The sequence below is a fragment of the Triturus cristatus genome, chromosome 10, assembly GCF_964204655.1.
Source record: "Triturus cristatus chromosome 10, aTriCri1.1, whole genome shotgun sequence".
NCBI classification, from domain to species: domain Eukaryota; kingdom Metazoa; phylum Chordata; class Amphibia; order Caudata; family Salamandridae; genus Triturus; species Triturus cristatus.
In genome coordinates, this window is record NC_140593.1 from 160086594 (window position 1) to 160100824 (window position 14231).

Below are 14231 nucleotides of genomic sequence, written 5' to 3' on the forward strand. Positions count from 1 at the left end.
TGAATGGATGAATGGTCGCCTGGATGGAGGTATGCAAGAACGGACTACTCGATCGATAAACGGAAGGGGAACTGGTGGATGGATGAAGAAGAATGGATGGATGAATGGATGGATGACATGATGTATGAATGAGTGTGAGCAGAAGGATAGATGGATGGAAAATTAATAATGAAAGGGTGGCTGGAAGTATGAAAATATGGATAGATGGCTTAATACATGAAAAGCTTACAGATGAATGGAAGGGGTTAATAAGGGACCTCGTCTAGAGTTGGTAGGGCTTACTCGCTTCACTCACCCAATGGCATTCCAGGTATGGATCGAAGTGGGGGGTATTTTAATTGGCTGGCTACTCCCTTGTTGAAAAGGGTCTGCATTGTGCTCGGAAAGCCCTTTTCTTTTTCTGAAGTTGGTGAAAGAGGGTCCCAGTGTAAGGGAATTCCGAGTGCCATGGAAAGGTTTTAGTTGCAGTTTGTTTGGTCCCCTTTTCCTAATTAAATACTCCATTCCTGGGGCTATTAATGGCTATTTTATGGCCGCTTGTTATGACGGCATAAGGCAGCTGGCTACAGCGGCCTTAACGTAGCATCGGTGCTAGGCCTCTGAAGAGAAAACCAGAATGTACCTGATTCTTAAAAGTGTTGTGTGTGAATGGAAAATGTTCACACAATTCAGGTTAATAGGTGATGAATGTACAGGCCTCTCTTTAAATTGCACTCGTCAAATTGCGACATCACACATGCATCATACGGATGTTATGTTTTATATGACATGTTTACATTAATCATATTAATGATATTATAGCATATTTGGTGTTCTAAAGTCACATTCCCAAGTATATCTTAATCTAAGCATGACAATACACAAACTTGCACCAATGTAGACACATTTCGCTCCAACATTTTCAAGCAAAGGATATTTGTACTCACTAACTGATGCACACACTACATTGGCACCCAATGGCTAGCCACAATGTGCATTTTAACACAGTCAGTCAGCAGAAACGTCGGTGCAATTTGTCTCTGCACGGATACAAACGTACCTAATCTGGCCACTGGAGTTTATATCCCTAATCCGAATGAGACAGGTCTGATAAAGGGGAACAACTGCCTTGTGATAGTTATCGAGCCAATTGGGCAACTGATTACATCATCCAATCAGGCAAGAGATTAGATCATCCAATTAGGTAACGGATTAGATTGTAAAGCAAGAGTGAAGGATGAACTAATGTATCATTTCTTTTTCCTTGTAGGACAAAGACCCAGGGGCGGCATTCCTCTTCTCGTCAACCAAAGATAGGGTCTATGACAAGAGTTCCATCTTCACTGATCTGGAGAAATATAAGCTTGGGTTCCAGCATGCCCTCAAACTAATGGGCTACAAATACAAGTGGGAAGTCAATACATGCCTAGCAAACACCACCCCCAGAGCTCCTGACCCATCCCTCAACGTGTATACCAGCTACACCGACTGGCTAGCCAATGAAATCTTCACCTATATCTTAAGTGGAATGAAACTTCATTTTGAGTCTGAAGATTTTGAAATCAAGGAAGATTACTGTTTGGATTCAGGTCAAAAGAACGCGATGTACCAAGGCCTTGCGGCCTCTGTTGATGAGGTAGCCCTGTACGCAACTGGACTGTCCTCTGTCGTACTCTACACGGCTAGCCAAGAGGCAGCAAAGAGAAGAGAAATGATTTGTGGACCAGATGGTACCAGAGGCACACCTGTGAAGACTGTTAACCCTGAAGTGATTAAATATGCATCAGATTTATCAATGAGAATTGTTTCAGAGGGTGCATCGGAAGCTACTAAGAACATTGCGAACTTTAATGCAGAGCAGCTTGCGATCGAACCACCAGAAGAAGAACCTGCCTCTGAACAACCAGATGAGGAACCAGAAGCAGAACCACCAGAAGAGCAGCCAGCAGTGGAACCATCAGAAGAGCAGCCTGATGACGAGCCACCAGAAGAGCAGCCTGATGCCGAGCCACCAGAAGAGCAGCCTGTTGCCGAGCCACCAGAAGAGCAGCCTGATGTAGAGCCAGCAGAAGAGCAGCCTGTTGCCGAGCCACCAGAACAGCAGCCTGATGTAGAGCCAGCAGAAGAGCAACCAGCTGCCGAGCCACCAGAAGAGCAGCCAGCAGCCGAGCCACCAGAGGAGCAGACCCCAGTCGAAGAGCCAACTGAGCCTCCACCTTCCACACCACCAGAGGAGCCTCCTGTTCAAGAGGAAAAAAAGAAGCCAGAAGCTACCACATGCCATGTGCCAGAAGAGCCTCAGACATTGCCACCAGAGGAGCAGCCAACAGCTGAACCACCAGAAGAGCAGCCAGCAGCTGAACCACCAGAAGAGCAACCAGCAGCTGAACCACCAGAAGAGCAGCCAGCAACTGAGCCACCAGAGGAGCAGCCAGCAGCTGAGCCACCAGAGGAGCAGCCAGCAGCTGAGCCACCAGAGGCTCAGCCAGCAGATGAACCACCAGCAGAGCAGCCTGCCATCGAACCACCAGAAGAACAACCTGCCTCTGAACCACCAGAGGAGAAACCGGCAGAGGAATCACCAGAAGAGCAGCCAGCAGTGGACCCCCCAGAAGAGCAGCTAGCAGCCGAACCACCAGAAGAGCAGCCAGTAGCCGAACCACTAGAGAAGCAACCCCCAGTCGAAGGGCCAACTGAGCCTCCACCTCCTGAAATAACAGTGGAGCCTCCAGTTCTAGAGTTAGAAGGGAAGCCAGCAGATACCACATGCCACGTGCCACCGGTGCCCCAGCCATTGACCCAAGCCAACCCAGAAAGGATAAAGCAACAGGCTGCAGCACTTTCCCCCACGGGGCCATGCCCTGAAAGTATGGTGGTGATGGTAAAGTACCTGTTTCTTGAGTTTAGGCCAAGTGAGTGTGGCTGTACAACTCCCACAGACAAAGGTGGATTTCCTATGACAGAGTTTGACTTTGCTACGTTATTGAGATGGGGAATAATGAGGTATGCCAGTGAGGTAGCTTCACGGCTCATAGACTCAATAATGAAACATCTCTATGCCTCGCTGCAGGGGAGGATTACCGATCGTGGTTCAGAATGTAAAATTGAAAGCCCACTAAAAACTGCAAAAGACCGTCAGGAACTGGTGAAGTTGTATGTGAAGCTCTATGCAGAGAGACTAAGTTTGCGGATCCTCAAGGAAGTTATGGGCCCCTGTTATGATAAACGCAAATATAATGAGTTCAACTTTCAGCCAACTCCATGTCCATCCAGGCCAATCACAGCCATTCCGAAAGAGGATCCAGTAGAGGAGGATAAGGAACTACAGGCAGTGCTCCACGTCAACGTCGAACCAGAGCCACCGGAGATCGTTCCCGATGTCGTGGAGTCAGAACCTGAAGCCATAGAAGTGATCCCAGAGCCCCCACCAGTTATCGTTATTGACGATGAGGAGCCAAATGTTGTTGTTGATCTTCCCCCAGAAATCAACTTGGACGTTGAGGAGCCAAATGTTGTTGTTGATGTTCCCCCAGAAATCAACTTTGACGTTGAGGAGCCAAATGTTGATGTTCCCCCAGAAATCAACTTTGACGTTGAAGAACATAGCATGCACGACTTCCATGAAAAGGTGATCGAGACCATGTTGTCACATGACGCCTGTCTGGTCAAGCCTGAGGCACCTGAAGCCATAGAAGTGATCCCAGAGCCCCCACCAGTTATCGTTATTGATGATGAGGAGCCAAATGTTGTTGTTGATCTTCCCCCTGAAATCAACTTGGACGTTGAGGAACCAAATGTTGTTGTTGATGTTCCCCCAGAAATCAACTTTGACGTTGAGGAGCCAAATGTTGATGTTCCCCCAGAAATCAACTTTGACGTTGAGGAGCCAAATGTTGATGTTGATGTTCCCCCAGAAATCAACTTTGACGTTGAGGAGCAAAATGTTGATGTTGATGTTCCCCCAGAAATCAACTTTGACGTTGAGGAGCCAAATGTTGATGTTGATGTTCCCCCAGAAATCAACTTTGACGTTGAGGAGCCAAATGTTGATGTTGATGTTCCCCCAGAAATCAACTTTGATGTTGAGGAGCCAAATGTTGATGTTGATGTTGTTGATGTTCCCCCAGAAATCAATCTTGACGTTGAAGAAAATAGCATGCACGACTTCCATGAAAAGGTGATCGAGACCATGTTGTCACATGAAGCCTGTCTGGTCAAACCTGAGGCACCTGTTTGTTCTATGGAGGTGGAGTATGTGCCTAAAGTAGCCGACTTCTCACTAGATAATATGAAGAGTGAATTAGATCCTGCAATTAAATTCTATTGCTCTGCTGTATCAGAATTCATTAGGGAAAACCCTGGAGGAGTGATAGACATAATATCCAATCAAACAGGCATTCAAAGTATTGACGTATTTGTAGACCATCTAACGGAAACTGGAGTGACGCTGGATTCCATAACGGATGCCCGTGCATTAACAAGGCCTTTCTCGTCTAAAGGGAGGTGCAAACAGATCTCTGCTGCTCCCCAAAAAGGGTGGACAGTGAGACTAATTTCCTCAAAGCGATCAGCAGAGGCTTCTGAAGTACTGGTGACAAATCAGAACACGGTCTACAATGAGCATGCCCGTCAGCTGCAGGCAGTACTTCAGTGGGCGGCTGCTTCTGAGCTTGGAGTGCCCAAGATGTATTTTGCTGACACGGATGATAAAGTCCTGTTCAGGGTGAGCCACAGTGCATTTTTCTATTCAGAATAAGTAAGGCAAGCTTTTGGTTGCTTTTTGAATGTTGATCATGTAGAGCAGCACCACTAGTGAACATGTTTTTACTTCAATATTCTAAGGAAATAGAGCTTTTAGAATTCTGTATTGTAGTAGATTAGGAATAATACCTATGGAATACCAAGCCATTTCTTATTAGATGACACATGTTTCGCTTGGGTTTAATTGGCACATTAGCTTTCTCAAGACAATGTATAATGTTATACAATAATTCATTCAAAACGAATGTATGGTCTCTTCTCTGTTTTTGCAACAGATGCCTTTTTGGGTTCCTAGCAGTCATATATGTGTTGTCAATCACTGTCATTGTCCCTCCCTAAATGTTTCCTGAAAGTCTGTTTTTTTTAACTTGTAAAATCTGGAAAGCACTGTATGCCCCCCTTTTTTTTAGAATGGAGAGGCAATGAGTAAAACAAATGTGAGTTACATTTTCAAAACAAATGTGCATTAGATTGTGATCATCACTTTCCTCTGTCTTTTCAGGCTTCACTTCAGCACAAAGGTCATGAGTGACGGCCGGTGCAGGTAAGCGAGGTGGGGCGGTGGAGTGGGGCGGGGCAGAGCGAGGGGAAAGTCGACAGATGAAGGAATAGGTTTTAGTTATTTATTTAATTTCTCCTATTCCGTTGTCTGCCGACTAACCCCCTCCCACCCCGCCCCATCCTGGCCCACCGTGCTTACCTGCACCGGCTGCCGCCGGTTACTTCCTGTTTTACAAAAGTGCCTATCCCAAACTGTTCAATCAAAATATAAACGTTTTATAAGCACATTAATATAAAAAAGTATATCCAAGCAACGGTATGTACAAGGAGTGTCATTGAGTAATGGAATATAGTTGATGGATGCCAAGGGACAAATAATCAAGGATGGATTGACTTTATTTGCCATTCTTTCATATTTTGTGAAACCATTTTGCGAGTAGGAGGAAAACAAATTTGAGCCAAAGTAGTGACAGCATTCTGTATTTCTAGGTCACACTAAAGAAGCTTTAGCTGTCTGGAAATCTCATTTCATCAATTCTTCAAAATAGTACAACCAGAAGCATATTAAGTCAGTTGTCTTGAACCATTGGATTTGGCTTTTTCTTTTAAGGCTTGCCATTGCTTGAAATGGCTGTTCATTAGCCATTAATTTCATAGATATTACTAGATATTACCATATCCCATTTGTGCTACTATTAGGTGCACTTTGTTTTTTTTTGCTGACATAATAGCATTTTAATTGCTGGTTTATGTTTTTTTTAGGAAGCGCTGTTCACTTATTGCTTTTATGTGTTCATATGTTTAACTTTGCTGTCATGAAAGCATGTTGTTGTATTTTTACCTTTATTGTTCACATATAAAAAAGGCACAAATGCATAGGCTTTTCTTTTTTTTTTGATAAACAAATTTTTATTGTGTTTTGCGGCATAAAGAACAGTATCAAGAATGAGATACAGCAGTGCATTGAACAAGGCATCAGTAACTGCATTCGGATAAGCATCAATAAACCATTGCAAAGACCCTCCCACCCTCCCCCATCCTCCATCCCCACCCCCTGCGTCCCCACCTTTCAAATCATGCCCCCCAGCCACTTCCCCCATATCTTGCGGAATTTTTTGGGGCAGCCCCGCGCAGCATACAACGACCGCTCCTGGGCCGCACACCAATCCACCCCTCTACTCCAGGTAGCCACTCTGGGCGGGTCCGGTTGTGACCATACTGCCGCTATGTCTCTCTTAGCCACCATAAGGGCAGTGGTGAGGAAGTACTTTTCGTTACGGGACCCGTCGATCCCGTCCATGATGCCCAGCAGGGCCATTCTAGGCTCATGGGGAACCTCCCAACCCAAGACCTCCGCTAGCTCAGTTTCAATCGCTGCCCAGTAATCGTCTAGACGGGAACAAGACCACACCATGTGGAAAAAATCTGCCGGAGCCACCCCACAACGGGTGCAGGAGGCGTCCACACGGAGGCCCGCCCGGTACAGGCGGTCCGGAGTCAGATAGGCGGTGTGGAGGTAGTAGATTTGGATGAGCCGCAGCCTAGCGGAGGTGGTAAGCGACCGAGGGCCCATAAGGGCGTCCCTCCAGTCCGCCTCGTCCAGGGGTCCCACCCAGGCCTCCCATCGCTGTTTGAGCCCGCTCCAGTCCACCGGGGAATTGTTAATCAGGGATTTGTAAATGCAGGATATACCCCCCTTTCCCAGATACCCCAGCATCACCTGAGCTTCAGGTGGGCTATGGGGAGGCAGTCTGGAGTCTAGAGGGACGTGAGCCCGGACCGCGTGGCGCAGTTGAAGGTAGCGGTAGAATTGGGAGGGCCGCAGCGAGAAGCGGGTCTGAAGCTCTTGGAAGGAACACATGCGGCTCCCACGCCATAAATCGCCCAGACAGGAGATACCAAGAAGATCCCACTGCCGAAAGCCCGCCAATCCCACCACCTCCCGCAGCCAGGTCCCGTGCCAAAGCGGAGTGAGTTGTGTGGACGTCCCCGACCATCTAGTGTGCCGCAGTGCCGCGCGCCACGCGAGGAAGGGAGCCCGCACGACGTCGGGGAGTGATAGGGGGACCGTTGTGCCATAGAGCATGTTTTGGATGGAGGAGAACCCAAGGCCTTGCACCTCGAGACGATAAGCCGGGTCGCCCCAGCCTCCCGAGAACCAGTCATGGATCACCAGTAACTGGGTGGCCAGATAATAAAGATATAGATTGGTCATGCTCAGGCCGCCATCATAGGAGGGGACCCTGCATCGATCCAAGGCCAGCCGAGGCCTACCGCCGCCCCAAAGGAATTTGGTCACCATTTTATCCAGGTCTCGGAACCACGGGCGCGGAAAAGGGCATGGAGTATTTTGTAGTATGTAAAGAAATTTGGGGAGGATCATCATCTTGTATAGAGCGACTCTCCCTAGCGGATTCAATGGGAGGGACTGCCACCGGAGCATGTCTGACCTGGTTTTGTTGACTACCGGAGCCACATTAAGGGCCCAGCATAGTTCCGGAAGGAGGGTGACCCAAATCCCCAGGTATTTAAAGGAGAGTCTCCGGAGGGGGATGTCCGACTGCCAGTCGAAACATTCCCGCGACGGGTGTAGCGGGACTAGGACGGATTTTTTGGGGTTCAGGTGAAGACCCGACGCTTGGCCAAATTGATGGAGGATCCGACGGACCCGGGGTCCCGAGGTCGCTGGGTCCGAGAGATAGAGGAGGACGTCGTCCGCGTATAGGGCGATCTTGTCGGGGGCCACATCTGGCCATTCCCATCCTCGAAGAACAGGATCCGCGCGAATCAGCACCGCCAGGGGTTCCATCGCCAGAGCGAAAAGGAGGGGCGAGAGCGGACATCCCTGGCGCGTCCCCCGGCCTATGGGAAACGGGCGAGAAAGTGCCCCATTGACCAACACACGGGCCCGCGGGTGCGCATAGAGGACCATTACCATGGCTCGGAACCGGGGACCGAAGCCCATACGCTCCAGGACCTCACCCAAGTACGCCCACCCCACGGAATCAAAGGCTTTTTCAAAGTCGACCAAGAGGAGGGCCAGATAGGGGGAAAGGCGGCCGCGGTGCGCCATCGCGAGGTGGAGGCGCCGTAGACAGTGTCTGGTCCCCCGCTCCGGCATAAAGCCACATTGGTCCGGATGGACCAGGGAGGCGAGCGATGGGCGTAACCGCTGTGCCAGGACCGTGGCATAGATTTTGAGTTCTGTGTTAATAAGGGATATCGGCCGGTAGTCGGAACAGGACCGCGAGGGAGGCTGTGTCTTGGGGAGTGCAACTATGGTTGCTGTATCCGTTTCGGGCCGGAACGAGCCCGTCTCCACCACGGCCGCAAAGAGGTCCCGAAGCCTCGGGGCCAGTGTCTCGCGGTAGTGAGCGTAATATTCCTGGGGGAACCCGTCGGGTCCCGGGGTCTTCCCGGGTGCCAGGCGGCCGATCGCCTCTTCAATCTCCTGCAGCTCGATCGGCGAATCCAGGGTCTCAGAAATCTCAGGCTGCAGCCGCGCTAGTGTCGCCCCGTTTGTTCCCAGTAACTCATTCAGGGAGAGCGTGGACGGTCGGAGACGGTACAGCCGGGAGTAGTAGTCAGCGAATGCCTGGGCTATCGCCACTGAGACCGTGTGGACGCCACCTGCAGGGTCCGCGATGGCTGGAATGATCCTGCCCGCCCGGGGATAGGTCGCCAGGCGGTGGAGAAGAGTGCCGTTTTTGTCTCCCCAACCGTACACCCGGGCCACCGAGGAGCGCCATAGGATCTTCGCCGCTTCCAGGGAGTGCAGGCGAATCTCTTCCCGCAGGAAGGCCAAGCGACGAGACCGTGTGACATCGTCTAAGTTTCCCAGACCACGCTCCAGTTCTAAGGCTTGGGCCTCACAGTCCGCGAGCTTCTGGGATTGAGCCCGTCGTTGACGTTGCAGGTGCCCTTTAGCGGCGCCCCGAACAGTCGCCTTGCCGGCCTCCCAGAGGACGGCGGGGGAGACGACAGAGCCCTCATTATGAGAGTAGTAGTCGACTATCTCGCCCCCGACCGCCCTCCGAAAAGCCTTGTCGTGAAGGAACCAAGCGTTCAGACGCCATATCGGACGGGCAGAGAGGGGGGGGGGACCGAGAGCGAGGAGCACCGGCGAGTGGTCCGAAAGGCCCCTCGGAAGAATGCGTGCGTCCCGCACCCCCGCGCAGTCGGTAGAGGGCACGAAGATGAGGTCGATCCGGGCGTGGGAGTGATGGGCCGCCGACGTGTGGGTGTATTGGCGCGTCTGCGGGTGCCAGATCCTCCAGACATCGCAGAGGCCCTGGGATTCCGCCCAAGAGGAGAGTTGTTTTGCGCGGGCGACGCGGGTCGAAGAGACCGGACCCGTCGAGTCCATATGGGGCGAGTAGACAGCGTTAAAGTCCCCGCCGAGTATCAGGGCACCTGCAGGAAGTGTCGGGAGGATATCCGCTGCGTGGGAAAGGGCCGACGGCAGGAGGGACGGCGCCGCGTAGAGGGACATCAGGGTAAGGGGTCGGCCCTCCAGAGTGCCACACACTACCAGTAGCATACCCTGGGGGTCCAAAAGCACCCGAGTCAGGACAAAGGGAAAGGACTTGCGAAGCAATATGGCCACCCCCCGGGATCCCCGAGCAAAACCTGAGTGCCATACCCTGTCATAACCGTAACGGCCAAGGAAGGGGCAGTTGTTACCCAACAAGTGAGTCTCCTGGAGGAGGAGTACATCGATCTCTGCCCGTTGTGCATATTTGAGGACCGCCATGCGTTTGAAACGGTCCAGGAGGCCATTGACGTTCCAGGAAAGTATGCGCATGGCGGCCCTAGGGACAGGTGGGTCAGCCATAGTCAAGGACAGAAGAATGGGCCAGTGGAGGCGCGTCCGAGCAGGTTCCCAGAGAGGAAGGACAGTGGAGCGTCGGGTGAGAGAGCGGGATAGACAGTACATGATACCTTAGCACAACAGATAAGAGGGAGTCACCCCCCACCAACAAAATCTCCCCAACGAGGAAGAAGCAACCCCAAACCAACCCCAACCCCCCACCCCCCGCCCTATACTTCAAAAACGGAAGCATCTGTCGCCCGAACCAAATGGAAGAACCACCAAACTAAAACGCTTGGGCTTGAGCGCTAGTGGACCCCTGATACATCAAAAGTCAAGCCTGATTTACCTGCCCTGGCCTAGAGCAACACTGACAGCGGGACGTTCCACCCCCGCCCAGGCATCTCCCACCCCCCCCACCCCAAAGGTAAGCAAAGAAAGTCAAATGGTAGGGCTGCGAGAGAGGTCCGAAGTGTCCACCAACTCGACCGGGTGGGTTGCAGGGCCTGTAAGCCGAGGTGACGCGGCCCGCTGCCCATCCGCCACGGGACTGGTGTGTGCGGCTGAGGAGGCCGATGAGGTTCTCGATCTCTGGCTTGGCCGGCCCCCAGAGCGCGTGGTGATCGCCTCCCCCGTTGTGCGCTCCCGGGGCAATGTCCGATGCCGCCGACGGGTCTTCGATGTCCGGCGTCTCCCCCGTGGACCCAGAGGCGATCCGCGCCCAGAGCGCTGCAAGGGGTGCTCCTCCGCCAACCAGGTCCAGGCCGCCCGCGGTGTATCGAAGAAGAGAGTCTTTTGCTGGAAGACGACCCGGAGGCGGGCTGGGAATTGGAGCTGGTATTGGAGTCCCAGGGAGCGCAGTTTTTGTTTCACTTCAGTGTAGGAGCGGCGCAGCTCCTGGACTTCGCGGGTGTAGTCCGGGAAGACCATGATTTTGTGGTTCTGATAGTGGAGGGCATCCATGCGCCGGGCTTCACGGAGAATGGCATCTCGGTCACGGAAGTTCAAGAGCTTGAGGATGAACGGCCGGGGTGGAGCCCCTGGGGGCCTGGGGGCCAGGGAGCGGTGGGCTCTCTCCACCACGAACGAAGCCGACAGGCTGTCCGCCGGCATCCAGGATCGGAACCAGCGCTCCATGAAGTCGTCCGCCCGGCCCGATTCAACTCCCTCCGGGAAACCCACTAAGCGCAGGTTGCTGCGTCGGGCGCGATTTTCTGCATCCTCGACCCGGCGGTGCAACTCCTTAGAGTGGGTGGTCAGCTCCCGAACCTGATCTTGCAGATGGCGGATGTCGTCCTCGGCCGTGGATATCCGGGACTCGGCTTCCGAAATGCGGGCGGTGGCGTTCCGCAGATCTTGCCGGAGAAGAGCGACGTCCACTTTGACCTCACCCACCATGCCCTCGAGCGAGGCGCGGGACGAGTTGATGGCCTGCAGGATGGCAGCCAGGTCTGCAGCAGGGGCCGGGGCCTGTTCGCCCGTGGGGCCGGGCCCCTTGTCGGAGGTTGTGAATTTGTCCATCCTGGTTTGGGTGGCCCCGGACGCCGGCTTGGCGGCTCTGTCCTTACCCATTTCTGGGCCGTCCGTCAGCGAAGGAGGGCAACTAGCCGGTGACACACCCGCGGGACGGCAACGGGCAGCCGGGCTGCCGCGGGACCAACAGGAGGCCCGTCCGGGAGGACCACCGGCCGGGAACGGCTTGGGAGCACCAGCCTCAGCGGTCAAGCCCCGCCGGGCATCTCAGCAAAGCGGGGTCCAGCAATGTAGGTCTCAGTTCCAGGCCCCTGGCCGCTGCTCGGGGGCCCCCCAGCCGGCCGTCGCAGGGCCGCAACCTCCGGCGCAGCCCAGGTCTCCAAGGGAACAATTAGCCGGATCTCCCCTCAGTCCCCAGGAGGGGCGAGGTGTCACTCGTCAGGGTCCGCAGCCGGGAGTCCAAGCGATGGAGGGGGGGGGGGAGGAGGAGGGGGGGACAGCACGTACACCCCCTCCGGCCGCCGGTATGCGGCCCGAATCAGCGAGGGCCCCCCCGCACCCGGAGTCCGCAGCCGGTCTGGGGTCGATGGAGCCGGTTCCGCGCCGCCACCAGGAGGAGAGGGGAGGGAGAAGGGGGGGGAGCCAGGGGCCCGGGCCCCCCGGCCGCCGACACACGGCCCGATGGGGGGGGGCTCCCCGGACAGCCAACCCCGCAGTTGCCCCGATGAAGCGGTCGCGGCCAGCCCCACTCACCGCCTGATTCGGCGCTCTGCTCCACGCGGGGGGGTCCGATCGGCGTCAGCGAAGCAGGGCAACACCGGGCCAGTGCCAGCAGCACCCGCGGCAGCCCCGCGGCCACCGCGTCCCTCAGTCCAGCAGTTTCAGGCCTGCACCCCTCGTGGGCGCCGCGGGCTAAATTTCTTCAGCGTGGCCGCGCCGCGGTTCCACAGCCGCCACTGCACGCCGTCGGTCTGGCTCCGCGACGGCTAGGGAGGCTCCCAGAGCCCGCAGCGCCCCAAGATTCGGTGCGGGGCGGCAGGGCAGCTTCGCGGACCCCCGCACTCCGAGGGAGCCGGCCAGGGCAGTCCAGGAGAGGAGTAAGCCGGATTTGCGGGGACCGATGCCGGGAGCCTTAGTGAAAGGCGGCCATGCCGGTCAGGCGCCACCTAGCGCTCCCGCATAGGCTTTTCTTAAACATGCAAACACTGCCCCTTTGACGAAAATACCTTGTATGCAATATTATGCATTGCGTGCATTTCAAACTGACCATTTACAGTGCAAAGTTCATATTCTCACTTCTCTTAATAACTCTTTTTTGGAGGGTATGGCTTAACGTTGCCAATTAAGTCTGTTCAGGCATGGAGCTCTATTAGACATGCCAGCCTTAGGGTGGGCTTCCCTCATACATTTTGCCTTACTCTTATTTTTTGCCGATCTTGTTTTTGTTGCCTTTAAGACTCTGTGCACTTTACCACTGCTAACCAAGTGCATCTGCTCACTCCCTAAAACATAGTAACATTGGCTAACACCCAATTGACACATTTAATTTACTTGTAAATTCCAAGATAAGTAGTACTACGTGTAACCAGGGCCTGTAAATTAAATGCTATTAGAGAGCCTGCAGGACTCATTGTGCCACCCATTTAAGTGGCTTTTTTAAACGTCTCAGGTCTGCCTGTGCCTTTTGCCATGCCTAAAACGTGCTTTTTAATTAATTTAAGTTATCCCTAGGAAAGCCCCCACATAGCCCATAGGGCAGAGTGCAGTGTATTTAAAACGTAGGACATGTCCTAGTAGTCAAAAATTAATTTTTTACTGCTGCGAGACTACCTTTCCCATGGGATAACATTGGGTTACCTTATTACAACTATTATAACTCTCAATTCGCAGCAGATGGGAATATCAAGTTTGGTGCCTAAGAATTGAAAGTTAATACCTTCTTTAATCAGAAAGTTGGATTTTAAGTCACAATTCTGAAAATGCCACTTTTAAATAGTTGCCATTTTCTTGTCCTCACCATTTCGTGCCTGCAGTCTGTTTTATGGGTCACATGAATAGGTATGGATGGCAGTTGGTCTTTGTGTATTGCTCCCAGACAGTGAGATATATGTGGCATAGGTGTTGACAGGGTTGGCCATCTCTGACTTGATAGGGGCGGAGCTGTCACCTACCACACTTGCACATCACAAATGCTCTGCCTGAGCACACTCACAAAGGGTTTGACATTATATGGACAAGTTAGGGCCAGGGCAGAAAGGCAGGAAATTCCAAAAGCCTCTGGAGGAAGAAACCTCTAGAACCTTCTCCTACTTCAAAGCTGGCACCAAGTATAAATATTGCAACTCAGACCCAACTCTTCAGTACACTTCTGGACCTGTGGATACTACAGAAGAAGAACTGCTGTGCTGCTCTGCTACCAGAAGGAGTTTTGCTCTGCTTCCCTACTACTCTGCAACCCTACTGCCAGCATCCTACTTGCTGATAAGGAAGACTAGACCTGCACCCTTCATCCCAGGCTAAAGTGACTCCAAGGGACAGCTGACTGACCTTGCGTTCTAAGCTACAGGGGCATAACAAGCTCCAACGCCCCCCGTATCTCCTCAGCTGACCTGCTGCCTGGACCTTTGACTGGACCTGCCTGTGCCCTACTATCCTCTGCTGGAGTGAGTTTCTGATCCCCAAGAAGTACCCCTAAGGTCCTGGACCT

At 53.1% G+C, this 14231-nt stretch overlaps 1 protein-coding gene across 1 annotated transcript in view; it reads left to right on the plus strand.

Moving 5' to 3' along the window:
• The window catches only part of LOC146789139 (uncharacterized), a 512431-nt gene that overhangs the window by 419242 nt on the left and 78958 nt on the right, over nt 1-14231 (plus strand). Inside the window, exon 5 of the mRNA XM_085630715.1 lies at nt 1250-4702. Coding sequence (XP_085486841.1) covers nt 1250-4702 — 3453 coding nt within the window. The remainder of the gene's footprint in view (nt 1-1249; nt 4703-14231) is intronic.